Here is a 27219-nt window from a genome sequence, read left to right on the forward strand (position 1 = left end):
TAACCTGGTGCGGTCAGTAATAACTTGGTACGGTCAGTAGTAACTTGTCACGGTCAGTAATGAATTGGCACGATCAGTGATAACCTGGCAAGGTCAGTAATAACTTGGGCACGGTCAGTGATAACCTGGCAAGGTCAGTTAAAACTTGGGCACGGTCAGTAATAGCCTGGCAAGGTCAGTAATAAATTGGGCACGGTCAGTGACAACCTGGCACGGTCAGAAATAACCTGAAACGGTTAGTAATAACATTACACAGTCAGTAATAGCCTGTCACGGTCAGGAATAACATGGCACGGCCAGTGAAAACTTGGTCGGTTATTACTGGGCACGGTCAGTGATAACATGGCTTGGTCAGTGATAGCATGGCTTGGTCAGTGATAACACGGCTTGGTCAGTGATAACATGACACGGTCGGTGATAACCTGGAACGGTCAGTGATAACTTGACACGGTCGGTGATTACTAAGTTAACACTTACCGGGGGTTTAAACCTGTGTGTAATCTCTCTATCCCACTGCTGCAACCACTTGACTCACATCCAACCCATCCCCTTTATAAGGACATTGTGCACCCATATAATTGCAGACGATGCATATTCCTGTGACGTTATAATTGAGATCGTTTTACCCAGTATTCTGTATTTAAATCCAATGCCTATTTGCAAATAGTTTCTTTACTTGTTATTGGACACACTGGAATATCAGTAAGCTTTTCAGGGCTTAAAAAGCATTGTGTTCCTTTTACAAGCGTCTGAAAGATGATATTCGGGCTAAATTATAGATAATAGAGCGCTTGTTGCTCCCTGATCCCAGTAAAATCTATCATAATAATTAGGGCTGTTTTTATTTGTTTTTGACATGAATCTATTTAATCATTTAAAGATAATGCTGATTTGTAGGAAAATGACAGTCGGACAAAGAAGTGACAAAATTTATATGTTGACATGCGTGTTCCAATCGTACTTAATTTTAATGCTTTTGTGTCCCCTGTCTGCGTTGTCTGGATGAAAATATGCATGAAAACCGACCCATTTATGATTCAATTTACTTTCCATGTATGTGCTACCTTTTAATACTGACAATAGTTTAACAATATTTTTGACTGATTGAAATGTACTCCTAGAAACTATTTTTGGTGCATTTGTTAGTATCGATAAATCATATTCGTAAAATTAGAGAACAGAACATTTGAAAAAATCTCGATTGTCATCGGCCAAGACGCGTTTGGATTAATATTTGATACATATCCAGATCGATGTCGGACCTTTACATGGCCTCTAAACGCCAGCTCCACCACTTTACGGTGATGCAAAGAAAAAGAGCTGTCGACATTTCCGTGGTGGAGCTGTGCCCTATGTTTACATGAACAAACGTGAACATGATTTATATTTTATTTGATAATTTCATTTAACGGACATATTTCGAAAATCGGAGAATCTTCTTGAACTTCACCGAATTTTCAGCTGTTTCTTAAACAAGTGCCCTTCTAGTTTTTGAATAATTTCGTTAAAAATAGGGATTTTTGAATTTTCTCTTCAGTGTATTTATCCTAAAGTGATATATGAGTGTCAGAAATTACTCGTATCTCATTTTCGCCCGAAAAGTGGTTTCGGGCCAAAATTCCCGTGACTGGTTTATGTTTTTCATCGACAAACGTGCTTGGATCTCCTCTAATATGCAGTTTTGTGCATAACATACGTGGCGTGTAAGCTTATTCCTACTCGCTCTCGTGCTTTGCCCATTCGGGCTTAACATAGAATCAATTTGGTATGTCCCTTCCGCGGGTCGACCTCTCACCTCTGGACCGGGCGCCCTTCACTTAAGGGCCCTAATAGGTCTAAATGAGGGGTTATAGACCGACAATGCGACCGTTTCATTGACTACTGACACGCCTACTTTATGAACAATCCCGCGTGCCTATGTAAACACTGCGACCCACGGCCCTACCATTACGGTATAATATTAAATTAACCGTGTGTTTGTCCCTGTACAAAGAATGGGCGTGGTTTCGTAATAACAGGGGACTCCTGTGCCCGCTGCAGTTACAGCCGCTCATTGGATGGTGTAATTGATATGTTTAAAGCTAATTTGTACATTAAAGGTAGCGCAAATTGATTTTACAAGTAAACAAATAGGGCGCTTGGCGTTTTATTGCTTGGATATTTGGAAGAAAAATTTAACGTGACATGTCTTTTTGTCTTTAACTTGAAATATCATTCAATGCAATGTTTAAATGAATAAAAACAAATACAATGACTATATTTATTTCGAGTTGATTTTTATGCTTTCGACGGACGCATTTTGCGTGTTTCCTGTTTAAAAATGATCCAGTTACAAATTTGACAAGCAAGATCTATTTCTCCCAACCCAGACAGTTAGATCCAAAAAATTGGCCATTCTGGATATCCTAATCTTGCCCACGTGCAAATGTAATAGGTACATATATAGGTCCGTATGTAAAAATTTAATCAAATATTTAATATTTTTACTATTTTTTTCAACTGCGAAAAAAAAGCATCTACCACGGCCGCTCGTGTAAGAAAGATTCTTTCAAGGCCTCGCGCAGAGTGGAGTGCAGAAACTGACGGTAAACCTCGTTTCCGCAAAACGCCATGCGCTCTCCGGTTGGGATGAACCTATCTTACAGGAAAAGCCATGGAAGAGATACTTATGATCTTGTGTTTAGACAGAGCAAACAACAACACTTTACTTACAACGCAACGTGAGATATGTTGTATATTACTAGTGATGATTGCGATATCCGAATAAAGGGGTGTCCGAAACAGACCGAATTTCCAAACTCTGAAAATTTAGTTTTATGCCGAGAGCAGCTAAGACCCCTGTTGAAATTGTTCTCAAAACGAAATTCATGTACTTGATGTTATGTGTAATGCAACTGTCCAACAAACACACAATATCAGTATGTCATTAGATTAATATATATTGTACAGTTCTCTCTGGCCCAATGGTCAGAAACCTGTACATTGATGCTACAGTAATCATGCTGTCTTGTATTAAAATACATTTTCGTGATTTGTTAGTATTTGATCGTTCAATGTTCACCTCTGTCGAGGGATTTGCCATGATACGTATCATACACTTATATATACATATTACTTTCATGATTGAATGTGGTTTTACTGAATATATCTACATGTACATTATTTACAGGATGAAATTAATGTAATTTATAATCATCATATTAAACTGAGTTGTGTCTGTCGAAGAAATGTTGAATACATGTATATTTATGTTGAATTACATGAGAAACGTATGATAGTGATAGTGTGATTGTATGTTTTGTATGTTGCTTAATATGTAAGTTAGTACATGTGTTTTTGTAATACTTTTTGTGTGAAGGCCATGCTGGAAATAAGTAGTATGTCTGTAATGATTGTACACTTAGTATGTAACCTTCGTTAAATAAAGTTGTTATTATTATTATTATTATTATTATTATTATTATTATTTTATATTATTTTAGCTTTTTACATATTCTGTAAACGTTTAATATTGGAAACTAAAATGATTTTATTTAGACTGGAAGAGAACATCGTTTGATTGATTCAATTGTTTGACGAAAAAAAAACAATACAAGCAGACAAAGATAATTATCATAATCATAGTTTATTACTTTTCGTAATAATATATACACTCACTTCGGGACAATATAGTTAAAGCACAGAGAACAGTAACGTCCGTGGAATTTCACTGAACATAATGATAAATTTCTGAAGAAAACAAACGTTCAACAAAATAATCATCATATTGATAAAACAATTGTATTAAAAATGCATAATTTCATAATTTATGCAATGCCATTTTCAAATTTTAATTTTAATTTTACTATATTTCTTATACTGTAAAGGCTGTTTATTGCAATATATTAGAAAACTGAGGGAAAGTGGTAATGATATTAGCGTTTAGCTATTTTCTCATTCCTTACGGTGATATACAATGTATGTATAATATGCGTTTTTTTTTCTCAATGTTTTTTCATCAAATAAATGATTTTTTAACTGATAGTATTAAAGAACAAATGAATCGTTCAATATTAATTATGGAATTATTCGAATGCTATTTAACTTTCCAAGTTTAGGCTTTCTTTATGGAGTATTTCGGAAAGTTACATCGCCACTGAAGAATAAACAATCCTTTACATCTTATTGTTATTATTTATATTGCTGCTGTAGCCAAACATTAAAGAAAAACAAAGCTAAATAAAGTATTAATTAAGGTATTAATGATAATTTTCTAAAAACTATTTTTTGCGTTATTTAAATAAACACTCCGTCAAATGCCATTTACATGTTAAAAGAATAATGACAATTTAAATTTCCTGAAAGATGCAAAACAATTGTGGTCCGTTCGATATAAAAAAAATTTTTTTTATAATATGACTTCTCTTTGACATTGAAAATTCTTTATACTGTAACACAAGCAAATAAATGCTTAACGCACGTAAAACATGTATTCCTTAAAAATGCGTATCAATATAATTATAACTTTTTGAAAGCAAGATTCTATTCTTTCCTTTCCAGCGCTTGGGCGCAAGAAATTTGTTTTTTCTAAAGACACAAAATAAATTCCATATTGACGTCATTAAAAGTTAATTCCAACAATGACGTCATCACTATGTATGTTGCTCCGCGTGAATATCATCTGTGTCATCTACCACAATTTCTCCAGGAGAGTCACATTCCTCCCCGCCTCCATTTTTGGGAGAGCAGAGGGACGCCTCGCCGGCCGCCGGAGAGTGTTCGTGCGGTTCCGGTGAGCGGCTCTCGCTCCGGTTCCCTTTTGGGGAGATTTGAGGCGGCCTGGCGTCCGTCACAGATGAACACTCAATGTCGGAGTCAATACTAAACTCCATATCGGAGGAGCCAGACTTTGTGGACAGCTCTTTGGTAGCTACTACGTCATTTTTTAGTTCCTCAAGATCACGTTTTAACTTTGCGCGTCGATTTTGAAACCATGTTATCACCTGTGCGTTCGATAGACCAAGATTTTGTGCGATCTCGTCACGGTCGGCGGGCGTCAAATATTTCTGGTACAGGAAGCGCTTCTCCAGCTCGTAAATTTGTTGGTTTGTGAATGCCGTCCGCGACTTCCGGCGCTTCTTAGGAGCTGAGTGCTTCCCAAACAGTGCCGCCTGCTCTCGTCTTTTGGCGTCTGAAACGAGACAAAAACTGCTTATAAAACATGTCCGCATGTATCATGTCGTCATCCGCCGTATAATTATCATAACTATGTATAAACTAGTAACAAAAGTGATAAATTTAAAAATGTCAAAAAAATCCAATTTATAATTGTGTTAAATGTCATGAACTAATTTGGTTTCATTTGTTATTTACTTGCATACAATTATTTCTTTCAACATTTAATTTATTCATGTTTTATTGATTATTTTTACCTTTTATTAACACATCTATTTGTTGTTATTTTTTTATCTATTTTTTTTTTACTTAATTATTCATTTATTATATGAATTAATTAATTTATTCGCTAAAATTATGTTGTATTTCAATTGTCTTTATATTTTTGTTAGTTTTATTAATTTTTTGATTGGTTTCATTTTTCTGTCTCATCTATTGTGAAGTAAAACATGCATATATTTTTTTCGAAAAAATCGGCAATATTGATCAGGATTTAATATTCATGTGTATGGGGGTAGGGGATTGAGGATCTAAGTGTCAGTTTGGTGCCGGTAAGAAAAGACGACACTTGCAGAAATAAGCCTCAATCACATCATAGAAATGTCCGTGACTGCTCATCTTGCATTTTCTTTGAACACATAGACATCAAAGAAACAATAGTCAACCACAGTTATGGAATATGACCATATATTCGCAATGTGCTCGAATTATTCGTCGATTATCAATTGATGGATATACTCGATCAACTTACTTGACAACATGACGGCCAAAACTGTCAAACCGGTTTCACTACTGATAATCGATCAGCCAGATAACTTAATGATCTATCGCAATAAAATATGTATTAGGATGTGTTTGCACAACATTATACTAGCGAACATATATTACGGTTAATGTGATGGCGGGATTATTAATTAATAACCAATGCGCGGTTGTATTTCATTTAAGTGGTTACTCACCATAAATTGTAAACAAAGAAAGGCTAATGAAGATATCAATGGGAGAAGTTCAAAAACGAAATATGCCCTGTTGCTTAACTTTAATCAAGAAGAAGAAGAAGAAGAAGAAGAAGAAGAAGAAGAAGAAGAAGAAGAAGAAGAAGAAGAAGAAGAAGAACAACAACAACAACAACAACAACAACAACAACAAAAAACAAACAACAACAACAACAGCAGCAGCAACAACAACAATAACAATAACAACATAAAACATATATTAAATGAATGAAAACTGTGCCAGGTAACACAAAAGCTGAAGTTTATGTGCTGCTAAATAGTCTTTGGAAAGTAGTCTTTTACTCGTAATCGTATATTCACGTGCTTTCAACATTGCTATTAGCCTCACATATCACGTGTAATGAAGCTGTAGGATTTCGACTGCTCAAGAAAATTAGTCCATTCATCAAAAAGCCAGGTAGCGAATACCACGTGTCAAATGTTCATTGCACGCATATTAGCAGGACAACGTGCTCAATCATCCCAACACGTGACAAAGAACCGCCAAATGCTAACAAGACCCCCTTCCTTAGATGTGTTTTTGAACGTCAGTTCTAGTTGTGTTCATCGGAATCAGACTGGCTGTTAATTGTCTGCATTTGTGTATTCCGTAACTTACAATAACTATGTAACGTGCATTGACGTTTTTGTCATGTTATGCGTTGCAAAAAAGGTCCTGTTCGTAATGCAGTAAACTAACTTTGTCAATGTTTGTTTATTTCAAGGGGAAAATCACAAATGCTCTCAATCTGCTGAAAGGTAGAATATCTTCAGAAAATCATCTGATATTTCACACTGTCGCCGTCGCCAGAGTTGACCATATGGTTGGTACGGCATACCATAAGCCGTTTGGTACGCCATTTTGTGTTTGAGAGACTAGGTACCCGTATTGTGTTTGAGAGACCATGGGCCGTTTGGTACGCCGTATTCAGTTTGAGTGACCATGGGCCGTTTGGTACGCCGTATTCTGTTTGAGAGATCAGAGGCTGTTTGGTATGCCGTATTCTGTTTGAGAGACCATGGGCCATTTGGTATGCCGTATTCTGTTTGAGAGACCATGGGCCGTTTGGTACGCCGTATTCTGTTTGAGAGACCATGGGCCGTTTGGTACGCCGTATTCTGTTTGAGAGACCATGGGCCGTTTGGTACGCCGTATTCTGTTTGAGAGACCATGGGCCATTTGGTATGCCGTATTCTGTTTGAGAGACCATGGGCCGTTTGGTACGCCGTATTCTGTTTGAGAGACCATGGGCCATTTGGTATGCTGTATTCTGTTTGAGAGACCATGGGCCGTTTGGTACGCCGTATTCTGTTTGAGAGACCATGGGGCGTTTGGTACGCCGTATTCTGTTTGAGAGACCATGGGCCGTTTGGTACGCCGTATTCTGTTTGAGAGACCATGGGCCATTTGGTATGCCGTATTCTGTTTGAGAGACCATGGGCCGTTTGGTACGCCGTATTCTGTTTGAGAGACCATGGGCCATTTGGTATGCCGTATTCTGTTTGAGAGACCATGGGTCGTTTGGTACGCCGTATTCTGTTTGAGAGACCATGGGCCGTTTGGTACGTCGTATTCTGTTTGAGAGACCATGGGCCGTATGGTACGCAGTATTCTGCTTAAGCCACTTTATTTAGAGGTCACCAGCTCTTTGTTATGTTTTAATAAGTTATGTATTTTGTTTTTCATGTCGGAAAACAGCTCATTGAGCTAATGTGTCTTGTTAGCATATACCCGACTTTAAATAAAGATTATTATTGTTGTATATTGTATCTTGTATCTTTGATTTTGTACTTGATACTCCCTACAAATAGATAAACTGATAAGCCCTGTTGCCACTAACTTGATAGTTTAATATTCAATAAAAATGCAAGTATTGCTGGTTAACCTGATAAAAAAAAACTTAGTAATCATCTTTGACACAAAAGAGAGACCATTCATTTTCCACCAAATTTGTTCAAAGCATGTCCTTAATATCAGAAACGACGCCTACCAGTCAGGTTATTTTTCCATAAAGGTGAATGATACAGAGCCCTCTGGGATCCCTTATTTTAGTCCAATGGTCGCCCAAATCTAACCGTATTACAACTTGCAGAGGAAGAAAAGAAATGATTTCGAGAAATTTAAGTGATTTTAACACTGTAAATTGACGCCGGCCGTCCACTGTATGGTAACAAACGGTGGAACACGCGTCAATGTTCCCATGGCCTTCAATTAGAATGACATTGCGGCTAACACCCATTCTCCTTCTTAATTAATAACAACCCGTAGAATGGCGTTTGATTCAGTTAGACACCGCAAAATGTCGAAGAAATTAAATAAAGTGAGAAGTCTCCTTGGTTCTAACAAGACTCGGTTCTTATGCCGCCCACTGTCACGTTTAGACATTGAAACCAGTGATTCATTTCACAAAATGTTTTGTACTGAAATTCGAATTTGGCTAAATCGGACTTTGTGCCTAGTAATTAAATTCCCGCCATCTGCCGGGGTCAGCGCTAATCGTGTCCCTCAGGGTAATAGATCAGTTACCCCCCTTGGTTTTAGTGCAGCCATTTGTTACTAATAATATATTTCTCGAATGAAAATAGCATTGTGCAACATCGTCGACCGAAAAGGTGACAAATTTCTACCAGTCAAGAGAATAAATTACCCATCATTCTATTAAAGTGGAATCTTTCAAGTTGATGAATGAGAACGAAAGTGGAATTGCAAATAATGGCATGGAAACTAACACGTCAATTTAAGGGTATATTATCCGCTGGCTTAAAATAATACGTAGTCGATCAAGTTTTTAAGACTGACAAGTTATTCAAGTAATTGCAGAGGTCAGACAGTTGCGTTTAAAATGACTAATCAGATAAGCCTTGTGTCCATCTACTTCTGCTGGGGAGGAGAAATGTAAATTCATCATGTAATCTTACAACGACTAAAACGTGTAATCACGAAACAAACCTATGCTTAACGAAAATTAAATAAATAATAAGTAAAGTGTAAAATATCATACATAGACAACAAAAACAAAAAAAATCATCAAATCAGTTTTCTGAATTCTCCAAAAAAATATCGCACAAACATCATATAATTGTATTTAAATTATATTTTTTTTTCAGTAAAGCCATTGTCTTAATAAAAGGCAAATAAGGCTAAACGAACGAACAGGAGATCGCTGGATTAGACGCACTAGCGACCAAAATGCAGGCAAATTGCATCAATCCAAACAGAGGTCTTGTATAATAGGATCCCTGTTCCCAGACAACAGTCTTTTGCTGCCTTAATTTTTTCCTTCCAAGTGTCTTTTTATTTGAGAATTAATGTAAATACAGCGAAAAGATGAGAGCTAATTGAGGGAAAAAACGCGTCCATTATTTTTATATTAATGACGATTTATCGGCTCAACATTATAAATAGGCTAACACGTGTCGGTTCAACTATAGTCATAAACACATCTCTCATAATTGTTAATTATTTTCGTCGGATATAATTCATGCGATTCGTTCTCGCGAAAATACTGTTTGCGAGTTGATATTGCAGGATGATTTTCAGGGAGAAAAACTGTTCGCTGCGGGATAATAAATCCGTCGCCTTCTCAGCCCAAAACTGAGAACTATGGAACAAGAGATTCTAAGAAATGACTGAGTGTCTCCGTGTATGGACATGAAATATAGTGTCGGGCCTCCTTATACAAGACCTTCGGTTCTTCGAAGAATTAGAAAAACATAACTTGTGAGGTTGAAAATGTGTTTAATATTTGGTTCATATATAACCAATTAACATCCATTTAACAATAGTTTATATACATCCTGTCTATATGTGTATGTTTAATAATCAATTACTTTTGTATGTATTTTGCTCATTATATGTCTTTTCCTATCAACATATCTTCATTATTGGAGGCAATAAAGTATTGAATTGAATTGAATGGAGGTTGAAAATGTGTATACTCTAGTTATTCATGAGTAACATGAAAAAACTACAACATATTTTATGCTGAATGAAACTGCTATGGCCGACTATTATACAAATGTTATTTTTTCATATAGAACAGAACAGAAATCATATACCTACGCTTTAAGAATGTAAGCTTAATGTTCAGCTATACACCATTTCCCCGCAGGTTTACTAAACGTGCATTTAGCGAAATACAATTTAAAAGACATATCAACTGTTCGTATTTTCCTCTTCAAAGCAAGAGAGGCACATTTCTATGAGTTTTTTTGTCAGTTAATATATCCCCCAGATCACTTCAAAGCCCGCTAATTCGCAGAAACATCAATCACACTACATTTGTATTGTAAAGCAGCCCTAATTATTTACACTAAACTCTTTAGGGTGTGTTCAAATGATGTTCGACAGAAAATTAAATGTATTTTGGAAAGTTGACTCAAGATTTTATCGAATCATGAAATCGTTCCATTTTCTCAAATCTGTGAATTTAAATTTGTGTTATGCAGTATAATCATATTTGAAACATTCCATGTTTTCTTACATATTTTTTTATTTGATTCAATGCTCGTGTTTGATTTCATTTAACATGTACTGTTTAAACGAAATGTTTGCATTCAAGACTTGTGCTACAACTTTTAGGTCATCCCTCTTCATACTAAATACAGTCGTAACTCGTTAAGTCGAAATCCGTTATAGCGATGTTCTGGTTATTTCGAAATAAGACGAATATGTTTCGTTCAGTTAGACGTGTTTTGTATTTCGATTATATCGAATGTTTGTTATCTCGAAATATTTCCCGAAGTCCTAAAGACTTCGTCATAGCGAGTTTAGACTGTATATATAATTTTTATTTCCACCCTAGAGTGATTTAAATGTTAACATTTTAAAACAATCATATACAATTTATACAACAATAAAAACTTATGAGAAATTCTATAGAAGCAATCAATTCAATATCATGTTATTATTGGTAAAGATGTATATGTTGAAAAACAATGAAATGTGATTTAAATTGTTGTCGTACTTAATGAACAAGCTGTTTTAAGTTTGGTCTTGTGATTAAAATATATTTTTGCGTTATCGCAAGCAGAACAGTACAAAGAAAAGATTTAAGAATTCGGTAATTTCAAGAAATCCACAGTTAATACTTAATATAAAGTACTTTGGAAACTTCATTATTAACCCAAAGAGCCATTACACGGTCCCTAATGCGTAATGCACAAATGATCATAAAGACTAATTACTTGTTATGATTTTATAACGAAAATGTGCATAACACTAGAATTTATTATTATTTCGCAGCCGTTAACTCAACTCAAATGCCTTCACGTGCATTTTCATATATTTTATGGGTTCATCTCCCATAAACTAACGCTTTACTAAGATCCCAAAATTAAGGTTGTGCTAGTTCGAATGCATATACAATTGTAATCGCTTTACGCTCAACAAAGGTTTCTTGGAATCTAAAAAGTACTCATTACTGTAAAGGATTGTCTGACTTACAATTATTCCGTTCAGGCTTTGGCCATGGCTTATCATATTTAAGGCAATACGATGTGTGTTAAGTTATTTGGTAGTTACTATTGCACTCACAGAGTGTTGATAAAAGTTTTTGAAGAACAATGCAGATGCTCGCTTGAGATAATCTGTATCAGCAAATCAGCAGTTATTGATTTTAATCAGGTGAAGCGGTAGACTGTGGCTCACCTAGTTAGTGGGTAGTTTTTGCACAATAGTATTTAGACTACTAAAAAGTTAAGGCCAGGATATTTTCTGCATATATACTTACACATTAAACCATTTATTTCTGTTAGTTCATACTAACACCTTTAACCAATTCTAAGAGTATGTGTTTACGCGTGCAAACGATATTACAAACAAATAAGTTTACATCACTTAAACAGGAATGTGACTTTAAGCGCCTCACAATTCCATATATAGTATTGTAACCTTTCTTGCATTGAGGTGATGCCTTAAATTTGTCCATCTCAGCTATCTGCAATTGCATTTTTTTGTTTTGTTTAATTTTCTTACTTTTAAATGAACTGGAAGTTATTATATACTAATATATCTCCACTGATTTGAAATCCAGGATTGAAGGATCCTTTAAGTGTTTATTCACTTAATTTCATTTCCATACAGTTTGCATTTGATGTTAAATCTCGGACTTCAACGTAAAACAACACGATATGTCGCGTTTAAACTTTAACTGATTATGGTTTTATCATTTCGTTTAACTGATAATGGTTTAGTGTTTTGTAAAGCTAGATTAATTAAGTAATAAACACGATTCTAAGTTTCTCTCAGCAACATATATGTCAATTTCAAAAGACACTATAAATGGAAATATCATGTTAAACTCATTTTATGATATCTTATTTGTTATTGTTTCTATAAAGTAACATAAAGCCCATTAGTTCTGTTTTACTATTTCCGTAGGTGGAATACATTTATTCTTCATTAAAGAATTGTCGTAAAATTAATTATACATTCAAGAAATAAATGCCACCGTTATAAGAAAATAATGAACATACCATTAGACAAATCACCCAATATAAAGGCAATAAATAACTAATTTGTATTAATAACATCTAATAACGACGTAATTACTGATACAGACATCTCCGCTAATTTGTAACTAGGCCATCAAAGGTGGACAAGTGGACGTAAAAGTGACCACTTGACACCTAGCCATCGCTCAGGCCTCATAAATCAGCCGTGAACTGACCACCGACACACCACACTGACCAGTGGTCAGGTCACATTCCACTATTTGTCTCCCCCATCTCCTACAACTACTAATAGCTACAACAGCTGCGAAAAGAACGAGAACTGCTACTACTATTCCTGCTGCTTCCTCTATTGTTAATTATATAAAATAGTTCGCTGGTGTTGCACATACTGCTATTGATGCTGCTAAAGTAATTGATACATCATCAAGTCGCATGATTGCTGCTTCTGCTGCTGCTACTGCTACTACTGCTACTGCTACTACTACTACTACTGCTACTGCTACTGCTACTGCTACTGCTGCTGCTGCTGCTACTGCTACTGCTACTGCTACTGCTGCTACTACTACTACTACTACTACTACTACTACTACTACTACTACTACTACTTCTACTACTACTACTGCTGCTGCTGCTGCTGCTGCTACTGCTACTGCTACTGGTACTACTACTACTGCTTCTGCCACTACTACTACTGCTGCTACTGATGCTTCTGCTACTGCTGTTACTATTACAACTACTGCTGCTGCTACTGCAAGATACTTCTACCACTGGTACTAGTATTTTACTGCCACTACTTTTAGCATTTTTACAAATTCGTGGTCCAAATCCCTAAGGTCATTTGAATAATTTTGCTATGTCACTGATCTTCGAGATTGTCTGATCGATTGGTCATCTAATCTGTCAAATAAATTTTCTTCACCCCCTGTAATTATCTCACTGTTAAGATCTCTCTTGTCAAGACTTTCAAGATGAAGAGCATTTCACTTTTGCCACCAGCGACCCCAAAAACTGAGCTCTATTTCGAAAATTTCACTTCAGAGCCGTTGTAACAGTGTTAAAATCAATTATGTTGCTAATATCCGACAGACTCGTTAAATGATCCGATATTCGATGGCGGTCTTCGTGAAACGTTTACTATATTCATGATGTATAAATTGACAATGGTAATGATTTTAACAGTATGGTTATAGTTTGTAAGTGTACATTTCAATACAGATAGGTTTAATGAGTGAACGATTTCTGTTCGTCATTTAAAAATAAATATGACTTGAAATCAACGCAAATTCTATTAATTTCATTCTACGAAAATTGTGGCGCCTGATTTCGCTAAAGAACTACTAAATGTCACAAAACGCCTGGAAAATATCTAAAGTATTTCTACAAAGTCTTGTTACTGGAATCAACTAGGCACTTCTAGCTCTTTTAAAGACATTAAAACGAAAGATAAACAGCTTCATCTCCAGTTATCGCTGTACATCTCCGTGTATTCGGCTATTAGCAAAAAAGACCCGGCGCAAACATATCCCCTTGACGTACGCCTAGAAAAATAGCAGTGACGCAGCGGGAAGCATATCTCGCCTTGACGTACACCTAAAAAATCGCGGTGACGCAGCGGGATAGCTAGACGTTAGCGAGGCGTTAACGATCACAGCACCGCTTATCTCAGCCACAGAGGCTTATCGGGTTTACATGAGGAGCTCTTTTCAAAGACATGAATTTACGGGAAACTGCTAATGGGTTTTTGAACACCGTAAGTATGTCTCATGGGACTGATATATACGTATGACATGCCGTCCAAAGGTTTTTTATGCAAGCTGTAGCCCCTTTCTAATGGAAGTATGATTGTTTTGCTATATTTCGACACTAATGAATAGCATAAGATTTTATTAACTACGCTATACATAGTAAGAACAGTTACATATTTATTGCTTGTTTTTTTTTTCAAGAAAGGCTTTGTTTGTAACCTATATTTAATTAAGTAGATGTATGGGTGGATGTGTATTTGGGGTTGGTGGTTGGATCATTGAACGAAGGATCGAACGAACGAACGAACGAACAGACGAACGAACGGACGGCCGAACAAAAAAATTAAAGAAGACAAATGAACAATAAATAAATAAATAAATAAATAAATAAATTAATAAATAAATAAATAAATAAATAAATAAATAAATAAATAAATAAATAAATAAATAAATTTAAATAAATAAATAAATAAAATCAAACAATAAATAAAAACAAACAATAAATAAAAACAAACAAACAAACTAAAATATAATAAATAAATAAATATATAATAAATTAACGAACAAATATATATTTAAATGAATATTTTGGTCTGAATGTTTTCATCCTAAAGGATTTTCCTAGGTTTGTTGATTTTTTCGTCAACACTGCTGAGTTGTTCATTTCATTTTGAGACTCATGTACGAACATGAAATTGGTCTAGTACTTTTGATGTCTGACAATTTGGATAAACGCTTAACTGCATTTCCCATACATGTATCTGGAAATACAGTTAGAGATAGATGAGAATATGAACATAAGTCTCTTGTTTAACTTTGAAGTTGATAATAGGTAAAAATTGATACCCTCCGAAGCTGATTAGCGCTTCCCGCATCTTGTGCGCAAAGTCAAGCACGATAATTAGTTTAGCAAATCTTGCCTTTTTTATTTTTAGGGGAAAACGTTTTTTATGAAGAAAAAAAGATCCAATTATTAATTGACAGAGTGTTGGGAATATTACACTAGAGTAATTTGGCTGTTTTAATTTGGCGGCACGTTAAAGTGATAATTGGAATATAATAAAAAATATGGCAATCTCAGTAAATATCATTTGTATTTTAAAGTTATATAATAAAACAAAAATTAAACAACTTCACGTTACATAGCTGTCAGATTTTATTGCTTGAAGTTTATTACGAATATATCTTGGTTTTGCTTTTTAAGTGCTATGCAATTTTATCATTAATACTTAAACGTCACCATGGTAATCCGCCACTTAAGTTCTGCTTTTTTAGACCACACTTTGCACGAATCACACATTTCGCAAGTTTGTTCGATCCCACTTTTGTGAAATATGTGAATCGCACTTTTCACCACATTTGTGAAATATGCCATTCAGACTCACTATGTACCACTACATTTGTGAACCATCTCATAGTTGTGAAAAGTGAGAAAACTTGTTTTCATTTGTGAAAAATATTATATGTGAACTACATGTCTGTGGTAAAACAATGTCAAAGTATATTGCTAATCGATGAACGACATATCCTTTGGGCATAAGAAATATGTCATTTGAATATTTTAAGATGTATATAAAAACACAACTAAACACGTTTCTTTTATCACAGACTTCTAGAACAGATATATGAAAATTTCAAATACAAATTTAGTTATATGCACATATGTATCTTACATGTACTTTCATTGAAAAAACGATCAATTGTACATGCCCAAGTAAAGAATAATTATTGTATTCTGTTGTGTTCTGATCAGATTGTATATTTAGCTTTAACTACTACACCACTTGCCTTTTTATATATAAATCGTTTGAAAAATAAGGAGTATCTTATGACAAAAGGGTCATTGTATTGTTAGTCATAGTGCGTATGATATCCTAACATCTTTGCTATATTATTGGTATACATATCATATATTAGCATATCAAGTAGTTCTGATTCGCTAGGTGTAAGATAAATATGTGATGTATAGAATATAAAATTACAAAGGCTGATTAACATACATGTATTCTTTATTATTTTGTTATCATGGATGATTACAGATCAGCATTCAAAATTCTGAAAAAGGTAGTTCTATTATGACGGATTCAAGCCTCCCAAATGGGTTAAGGGGCCCAATAATCCTATTAGCTAAACAATAGGGATTCAGGACCCCCCAAAAAGGGTTTAAGGGGTCTAGACCCTCATGAAATCGTTTTCAATGCTGTTTATACTCATTCCAATGTACTTCTAACTGCGCAACGCAAATACACAGCAAAACACAAACTAAACTCATTAATGAAAGTCTGGTATTGAAAACTTTCAATCTGATTTCAGATTTAATCATAAATCGTATCATCCCTTTGTTATAAATCACTGAAAGAAGAATTTTGGTTTGCTTTTTGTATAATTTCCCACACATTATGTTTTTTATGAAAATATGTTCACCAGAAATGTAAGTTACTATCTATACATGGGGTAGTATTCAATATACAACTTAAGTTAATCTTAGGGTCATAAATCATTGACTTCATTCACTCTATTGGCCAGTTTTTAATTACAAGTAATCCGATTAGCTACATCGTTCTTAGATCCAATGAAGAGCAATATTGAATACCAACCTAGATCTTCAAGATGATAAACTAAACACATTTTTTTTCTTATTTCAGAAGCAAATATAATGCTGATTTACCAAGTTATTAGTGCGAACAAATTTCATTTAGATGTCTTTAATGTTTATCTCACGACTGTTTCTATTAATAATTACCATCGTAAAGATCGGTATTAAAACAGTAGCATTCGGAGACCCCCGGCTCTATAACAAGCCAGTGAGTAAATTACTACAATTTCAGGAAGAATTCCCAGAACTGGGGGAGACGAGAGTACCAAGTAAATGCTAGGAAGATCGGTCGTCCAAAATGAACGTGCTAAGAATCCCATAAGTATCCCGGGGTGAATCCATTTACTCGGATTTTCAAGTAATTTACGAAAACCACCAAGTAGGCTGCGCTTATCAGACGATCGAAAACAAGCTGAAATGCCCGACCCGACAGTGGTTTGTGTTAAATGTTCTTGTTTTGACTGGGATTGGTTTTCAAGATCACACCACGACTAAATAGTTACATTCTTGTTGAAATGTCATTCGGAACACATCGGCCATTTTCCATCTAAAAAAAACAATTTCGGATGTATGCCGATACATTGGTAGAAGTAGTTCGTAAATCGTTACCTAACAGTATTAATTACTTGTAGGTTTTAACGTGTTTTTTGTATTACTAAAGTTAAATTGATTGCCAGTGAAAAGTATTATTGCATAATTAATTAAGATTCCCTGGAGTAAAGCCATTAAGTTAAACAGCTAAATTGAAATTACAATACGATCTACTTGCAACATAGGCTGTCACCGTCTGAAAACTATTCGGTATTTTGCGACGAATCATAGAAATACAAAGAACACAACAAAGTATTGTTTTAGAAATTAAAAAAGCATTTGCAAAATATTAACAAAATCTGGGGACTAAGTATATTATTGGCCCCAAAAAACCAATCCCGCGTTTTCAATACCAATTATTATCATAGATGATGAATTAAATTATATAAAAAAATAATATCAGATTATTAATCGTTTAAGAATCTAAAGGAGAAACTATTTCTTCGAAAAGTGTAACGTAAAAACAACAACACAAGATCATATTATAAAACATTTTAAAATCTGAATGAGGAACTATCCCTCGAAAAGTGTGACGTAAAAACACAAGATCATATTATAAAACATTTTAAAATCTGAACGAGAACTATCCCCTCTAAAAGTGTAACGTATAAAAACACAAAATCAATTCAAATTATAAAAAAAACAATATCAGATTATATAACACTTTAAAATCTGAATAGGGAAAGTATTATCCCCTCGAAAAGTGTAACCTGGACAGAGTACAAAGTAATTAGCACAGAGATCTAGTGGTTTGTGGTTTGGATCGTCTCGGTGAGGATAACTTACCAAGCCTGAAGGCATATAAGCAGAACAAAACTATGATACGCGGAAAATGCCTTTACCATGCTAATCTGCGAGTCAGCGGGCTTTGAAAAGCCATTTTCTGCTGCCAAATTAACCACGCCGCGGTTGGTGTGAATTTTAAGAATGTTCTTCCCGCACTGGCTTCGACTATATTGTGTCTGAGTTAACTAAATATCATTTACTTCGGAGGTTTCAGCTTTGCCGAAGATTGATGTGTGTTTGGTCAAAAAGGATGCGCAATGGAATATTTATTTTGTCCGTCTAGGTTAGAAAGAGCAATGGGGTCTTCGGCCACGGTATGTGTTTGTGCTTTGATGGCCTGAGAGATATTGGATCTTCGTAAACACTACTTGCTTTAATATGAAACGTTTGAGTCGACTAAAATACGTGATATACGAGTCCAGTCTTCGATAAACGAGTCCTGTTTTTTTATACACGAGTCCAGTCTTCTTTACATGAGTCCAGTCTTCAATATACGAGTCCAGTGTTCTTGAGTCCAGTCTTCTTTATTTGTGTCCAGTCTTCTAAACTTGAGTCCTGCCTTCTATATAGTCGAATCCAAGATATACGAGTCCTGTTTTTTATACATGAGTCCAGTCTTCTATATATAAGTCGAATCCTAGGTATACGAGTCATGTTTTCTATATATAAGTCGAATCCTAGATATACGATTCATGTTTTCTATATATATAAGTCCAATCCTAGGTATACGAGTCATGTTTTCTATATATAAGTCGAATCCTAGGTATACGAGTCATGTTTTCTATATATAAGTCGAATCCTAGATATACGATTCATGTTTTCTATATATAAGTCGAATCCTAGGTATACGAGTCATGTTTTCTATATATAAGTCGAATCCTAGATATACGATTCATGTTTTCTATATATAAGTCCAATCCTAGATATACGAGTCATGTTTTCTATATATAAGTCCAATCCTAGATATACAAGTCCTGTCTTTTATACACGAATCCAGTCTTCTATACATGAGTCCAGTATTCTATATATAAGTCCAATCCTAGATATACGAGTCCAGTCTTCTATACATGAGTCCAGTCTTCTATATATGAGTCGAATCCTAGATATACGAGTCCAGTCTTCGATTTACGAGTCCAGTCTTCTATACATGAGTCCAGTATTCTATATATAAGTCCAATCCTAGATATATGAGTCCAGTCTTCTATACATGAGTCCAGTCTTCTATATATATTAGTCGAATCCTAGATATACGAGTCCAGTCTTCGATTTACGAGTCCAGTCTTCTATACATGAGTCCAGTATTCTATATATAAGTCCAATCCTAGATATACGAGTCCAGTCTTCTATACATGAGTCCAGTCTTCTATATATGAGTCGAATCCTAGATATACGAGTCCAGTCTTCGATGCATGAGTCCAGTCTTCTATATATAAGTCCAATCCTAGATATACGAGTCCTATCTTCGATTTACGAGTCCAGTCTTCTATACATGAGTCCAGTCTTCTAAATATATATCCAGTCTTTGATAATGAGTCCAGTATTTTATATATGAACCCAGTATTCAATACATGAACACAGCAGTCTATATTTGAACCGATTATTCTATGGATGAACTAAATTGTATCGATATGAGTCCAGTCATCTATATAGGAGTCCAGTCATCGATATGTGAGTCCGGTATTCTATACATGAACCCAGTAGTCTATATATGATTCCGGTCTTCTATATTTTACACATAACAACCACATATAAGAACAGCAATGGTGTGAGCCCATAGATTGCCACCACAAATAAACTGCATACCAGAAATACTAACAGAAACCCTTATCGGTTATCTGCCCCTGATAAGAACTACACTGGCGAGTTATGTCCCATTGTTGAGAGACCTTTATTTTAAACCAACTCAAGGAAACATACGCCGATAACAATAACGACACATGTAACTACAAATGAATTACTAGGAACGGCTGTATAATTACATTTGTGAAGACATTGCACAATCAATTGCATTGATCAGATTAGTCAGAAAGCTCAGCGGATCAAATTAGATTATGACTACAAACGCTACAGCGGTGACGGGAAATATCAGGCACATAAGACTCGATACCCACAGAATCGTTTGTCCATAGGTGCATGGCCAATGGTGTACTTAGCTCATGTTTAATTTAGTATTATATCCACATATTGTATCTAAGAAAGACATATAAAATACGAGCGTTCGATGAAGCGAGTAAATCAAAAAGACAAACGACAGAAAACTAAAGTTCATTTTTGCTAAATAGCATACAATTAGTTCAATTTATACAATTTCCAATGCCTGATTAGGCCATTCGCCGATGGGTATGCGAAATAATCATCAAATTTGTTAACGTGTTGAAAGATAGTCCTCAGGGCTAGTCCATTTAATTTTGATAAAAAAATGTTATCTTGTCGAAATGATTGTGAAATGTGGAATGTCGGCCACATGTAGATGTCAAATCAGTCAATGGTGTATTGGTCATGTCAACATAACAGATTTATCTTGTTACTAAGTGTGATGATCAGTTCATCAATACTAATGATACGTCCCATACCAATACTGAGAAAACCATAATAAGTTAAAACCCCATTCTTGTACACCTGGCCCCAATTTCTCAAAAGGCCTTAAAGGCCTAGTTTAAGGAATATTTGGCATGATACAAATACACTTTTGTTTGTTTGTTTGTTTTTTTGTTGTTGTTTTTTGTTGTTGTTTTTTTTGTTTTTTTTTGGGGGGGGGGGGGGCACTTATAGAAGGATTAAACTAGGCCTTTATATAAGTCCCTAATAACAGGATTAAGCTAAGCTCACTATGTTTGCTTTTCACTTGTTAAGCTTAAGAAGTTTCGAGAAATTGGGGCCAGAGCGATGATTCTACGAGTACATCAATTAGATTTTATCATTATCAAATGTCTTCAAAAAATACAACAATATAATACAATTATGTGTCTTATTATATTTGCAATTCTATACTAAGACGCTCTGTCAGCATTGATGCAGCTGCTTCATATTCAGATATTGCAATCAATTATATAATTATTATGTTTTGTATAATATGTAGTATGAAATGGTTTTTGTTTTTGTTTTTGTATGTGCTGCCTTTTCAACTAGTGTACATCTCATTCTATGTGTATTGTCCTTTCCGATAACTCGATTATCTTTCCCTGAATACTCTTCAAGTGGGCATGCGCAGAAAGCGGAAAATTACTTCCGGGGACTACACAAACCAGGAAGTAAACAGCAACAAGTGAAAATGGAAAGTAAAGATTTAAAACTAATAAAGAAAACGAGCAGGAAAACCCCTAAGTACTGTTAGACTGTAAGACCTTAAATGGTGTCAACTCATTGTTATTCATACACGCCCCAGTGATCTCATTGTCTACGTCGGCCATCTTGCAAAATGTATTCCCCGGAAGTAGGAAATGGAGTAGCCTCCCTTAGAAATCAGGGGAAGTAACCGAGTTATCGGAAAGGACAATTGTTCATGACTAAAGGCCTATGTATAGTTCTTGTTTTTGTTTGTTTTCTGTTTGTATTTGTCACCTTTTCAATTCATCGCATTATATGTGTAGTGTTCATGGCCAAAGGATTATGTATTGCCGATATTGACAATAAAACTTGTAAATTGAATCAAACTCTGATGAATGAGAATGTAAGAAGAATACTAAAGATTAAATATTTACAATGATGATGAAATGATACGTTATTTTGCATTTTTCTATTCTGTAAACACTATTTATTGCAACATATTAGAAAAGAAGAGGTAATAATTTTATTTTTCAGCGATTTCCTCAATTCTTATGACGATATATTTGTAACATGTCTTTCAATGCATTTTTCATGAAATAAGTGATTAAACTAACACCAGATTGTGGGAAAAATAATGTTTTTAATTGTTTGCACATGTGCATGTATACTAGTATTGTAATTAGATTGTTCCGGCATATACATGCATATGATAATTGAAAAAGTATTTGTCATATTAGCGCATTGTACTATAGTGGTACTATTTCAGGTCATCCATTATCTGTTAATTATAATATGTCTTTGATGTCACTCGCTATATTGTATGATTGTTATGTTAATAAGTTAGTAAATGATTTTTATAAATAACACAAAGAACGGTATAGATTACGTGTAATAAAACCTGTTCTGTTCTGCATTATGGAAGATCACGTTTTCTGAATCGCTGTCTTGTGTTATATAAGTCTCAATATGATAAGAAATTATGTTAATAAACTGGTAAATAAACATATTTCTAATTAAACTATTTCTTTGTAAATAAACTAGATCGAAGGGAAGAATGAATGAATAATTGAATTATAGAACATTTAAATAAATAAGTAAAAAAAATAAAATAATAAATAATAATAAATAAATAAATAAATAAATAAATAAATAAATAAATAAATAAATAAATAAATAAATAAATAAATAATAAATAAATAAATAAATAAATAAATAAATAAATATTAATGTAATTCACAAGCTGAAGCACATATTGACTGTTCACAAATCTGAAATTCGTGATAACATACATTTTTTGGTCTCACCAAATTGTGAAGTTTGCGAAATTTGTGTTCAAACATCAGCTAGCTACTTTCCCTAGATTTTATTGCACAAACACGAAGCAAAACGCCATTTTGCCTAATTTGTTTCATCGCCACTTCTTCCATACATTTTAAGGGTCTCTGGGGCTTCGTAAACAAGAAAAGGTGGCTAACATATTTTAAACCATCAATAGCATTTGGCATTTAAAACGATACGTTACGCCATAAATACCCGTCCGCTCTCTTTCAATGATTTACGGTGAAGCAAAATTTAATTTTGCGTGGAAAGTAAAAATTACCATTAAACGGATCAACTCCGTTTTGAAAGCTATCTAGATTATATGCTAAACAAATTTACGACATTTGGCAACCTTTTTTGTCAATTTATTTTGTAATACTTTTGTGTTTATGCATATTTAAAATACCATCAGGTTTGAACATACTACATTTATAACAAATTAGATTATGAATTACTGCACATTAGTGCTATGGTATTTATACACTGTAAGTTATTGAACCAGATGTTTTCCAAAATGAGAATGAATGAATACTGTCGTTAATGCATCTTGTTTCATATGTTATCATTTAACAAATAGTTTGTTTACATAATATCTATTTGTGTATGTTTATACATCAACTCTTTCTGTATGTGTTTTCCTCATTATCCATTCATTTTCCTATTTACAAATCTAAATTATTAGAGGCAATAAAGTGTTGAATTGAATTGAATTGAATTGAAGTGAATTGTTGTATATAGAATACACTTACCTTGTTCGTTTTATTAAATTAATTATAAAGTAATGCAATAGGTCATTTAATTGACATTTAATTAGGGGAGTTTGTCATATTTTGTAAAATCTTCTAGTATGAATTAATCATGTTTCTGTATGCGTATTTTCATTAGTATATACATGGATAAAAAGTATATTTATTACAAGTCATCCCTTATATGCTGCATGTTTGAACGCGTGGCGCAGACGACCGCCAGCGCCACCTTCCTCCAACATTCGTCCGCCTTGGACGCGCTCTTATTGAGATGACAAACAAGAGCTTCTGGTAAATGATTTCTAGTTTGTAAATATATGCATATGCCTATAAATAAACGTGTCAAGTATGCACACACGTCCCAGCTTTCGTTAATATTCATATTTCTATAAACGAATCACGTTTTAATGCAATGTACATACATGCAAACAAGAGCTTGTGTCGCCTCTTTAATGAAATTGCATTCAATTGAATTGGATTGCGTATTAAGACAGTTGAAATATTTAATGTATCACTCTCGAGTCTGTGTCCTTGGTAGGAACCAGAATTCGTGTCCCTAGTTAGGGGCCACGAGAAAGTACCAGCGGTGTGGGTTTTGAACGCAGAACCTCTTTGGTGAGAGGCAGACACCTATACCACTAGACCATTTCTTATTCCTACAGTCAGCGATATGTTGTTTGGTTGGCCACATTGATCTTTGACTATAGAAGGCGACAGTATCCTGGAAAACTATTTCTTTATTTAATTTTATAATATATACATATATTTGTTTCCAATCCGAACAATACTTCAACCAATAGATTTGTTTCGTTCATTTGTGATAAAACATCTTATGCAATTTTATGTTATTACTCACAATTATACACACCATTTACTCGCATTTTTGTGGCAAGCTCTTTTTCGCAATGTACGCATAATGTTAAGAAGATTTAGTGTTTGGTTAAACAATTTAAAACTATTGTCGATAACCGATTTTGTTATTTGCTCTTCCAATTTAAATATTTATTTTATTAAGAAAAAATATTATTATACAAATTTGCATAATTTCTTCCTAAATTACTTACTTTTATACCCTTTTTTCATTCTTATTTGTTTATTTTTGCTTTGTATATGGATATTTGTTCTGATGTATTAATATATAATTATGTATTTATATATTTATTTATTCTACCGTACATCAATCATTCATTAATTTATTCATTATTTATAAAAAAAAAATATGATGAAAATCGACATTATTTATGTATATTTATTATTATTTATTTATAGACTATATTTATTTATTTTATTTTATAATCTTGTCTTCAGTTTTGACTAACATTTACCAAGTGCTTTTCTATGTTTCCTGTGACAATGTCTTAGCACAGAAATTAATTATGTAGCAAATACAGTCCATTTTTATTCCTATTATATCATTTTTTATTTTATTTTTATTAAAAAATCATTTCATTTTAAGACAAGAAACTCATTTCTTCCGTAGCTGTATCAGGCTCGATTTTGGTTCTTAAAAGTTTGACCAAGTGCTGCAAAAGACAGCATGTACTGTTGGAAAATATTGCATTTACCAAAATAATCACACTGGTTTCAAGTAACATTTAGTTTTACTTAATCCTTAACCGAAATAAAAACCATGTCACATATTATTTGTCGTGTACGATGCTTACCTGCAGCCTCCGAGGTCTCGAGGCCTTGAAAAGTCTTGTTTGCCATCTCCATAAGAGCGTCCAAGGGCGAGACATCTTTGAGGGAGGCGGTCCGCTGCTTCGGCGGCCCTGCGTCCTCGTCGTCTACTGTGATTTCTTCGTCGTCCGCATCTGAAGATGCCTCCGAGGTGCGGCCGGGTGATGGGGAGGCGTCCCACGGCCTCACGATCCGCAGATGGGCTGGCGGTGGAGGTGGTGGTGGAGCCACCCTGTGAACTATATCACGATTGTTATTGTTTGTATGTTTTGAACTACCATTGTGTTTTTGGGCATGCGGGTAACGTATCAAGTTTTGCTGGTGCCTGTGTTGAGATTGTAACTTATAAAGTCTGTTATGTTCTGTATCCGCTGATTTCGGTGGTGATTCCACGCCGCGAGGATTTCTGCTGGAAGGACGATGCGGCCGCCTTTGAGGGGACACATCCGGGCTGCAGGCGCTCGAATTGAGAATATCGTTTATTCTAAAAGATGTGTATGGTTTGTTTGGATTGCGTGGAGGCTGCGCTGGGACCATGGCCAGCCGCTGGATGGACTCGTACTTATCGCTGACGAAGCGCTCGGCCGCCTCCCGCTGGGAGTTGGAGGTCATCAACCGGAAGTCCCAGGGTGGCGGCAGGATCCGCAGCATCGGAAGAGTCATGGGGTGCCGTATATCCAGGTTTGGGGATCACACTTCCCATTCACTAAGCAACAAAATCCGTTTTCAAAAAGAAATATCCAGCCAATATGTGCTCGATTAACGGGTATTCATGTGACGCAAAAATGCGATTTTTATTTAAACGACAACAAATAATTCCCTTATTAAAACAATTGTGTAAATATTACACATACAATTCTTGGCGCGATCACCGATCCGCAGTTCACTCATATATAAGTTTTATGAGTATACATAGGTATTGGTGATAATTAGCGATGTCAATAAGAAACGTTCGATTGCGTCTGTCGATCACCTAATGTGTGACTGATTGATGAACGGACAGGCGAGGCGAGAGTCAAATCGTGCCCTTGGCGGTTTCAGCCTTGGATTTTATGTACACAATGAACACTGTGGCAAAACACCTTTCAGTATCAAAACGTCAACCATGCATCCATTTTCTTGCAAAATAGATTATCTTCATTAAACACTAGCGTTTTTGTCAATTTCGTCCGTTTTTATTCCGTTGGCAACTGACGGAGCGCACTAATGAAAATTATATTTCCAAAAATCACTTTGCGCTAATAAATGTCAGTTTCAGTTATTGCCACACTGGCTTGATATCAGACAAATTGGTGATCACATTTGTTAAAAAGTTGCCGTAGAATTCCTAAACTTTCCGAAGAAACGAGAAATTAATCTACAAAACAGTTATTGAACAGAATTCCGGCGTACTGGTAAATATCCTGAACGAAATTCTAAACTTTCACTAAGAAACCAGCGATCTTGTTATACATTGCCTAAAAGAAAAGATGTCAAATATAAACTAGCATTAGATGTACGATTGCTAATTATTTCTTTAGACTTTGACCTTATGGCGCGGTTCCGAACCAGTGAGGCGTGGTCTCAGACTTCGGCAGCCAATCAGCGAGCGAGTTGAATTCACCGCTGCGCTAAGCGGAGAAATAGGCGTTACTGCGCATCGAGTCTAATTAGAAGCCTTCATTCCCGGTAGCGGGTAATAAAATCTTGGAAAATGTGTCGGACATTAGCGAAACCATGAGCATTATTTGAAAATGGGTAAATTAATTAGGGGAGCTGTAAAGAGATAGTATTAATACGTCACTTATACTCAGAACAATTAACCATGTAAACGTGTTTTCGGAAAATTAGCACCAAATGTTTTGTTTATTGATTGCATTTGTTTGTTTTGCCAAGAAAAAAAA

At 34.8% G+C, this 27219-nt stretch overlaps 1 protein-coding gene across 1 annotated transcript; it reads right to left on the bottom strand.

The window, feature by feature from the left end:
• Positions 1 to 3638: 3638 nt before the first annotated feature.
• Positions 3639 to 26812, bottom strand: LOC128211295 (transcription factor LBX2-like). Its single transcript, XM_052915952.1, has 2 exons — positions 25321 to 26812; positions 3639 to 5170 (listed from the first exon to the last, which is right to left on the bottom strand). The coding sequence occupies exons 1-2, from the start codon at positions 25997 to 25999 to the stop codon at positions 4632 to 4634; spliced, it is 1218 nt and encodes a 405-aa protein (XP_052771912.1). The 5' UTR covers positions 26000 to 26812; the 3' UTR covers positions 3639 to 4631.
• Between the last annotated feature and the right edge of the window lie 407 nt (positions 26813 to 27219).

The sequence above is a fragment of the Mya arenaria genome, chromosome 12 (assembly GCF_026914265.1).
Source record: "Mya arenaria isolate MELC-2E11 chromosome 12, ASM2691426v1".
Classification (NCBI taxonomy): domain Eukaryota; kingdom Metazoa; phylum Mollusca; class Bivalvia; order Myida; family Myidae; genus Mya; species Mya arenaria.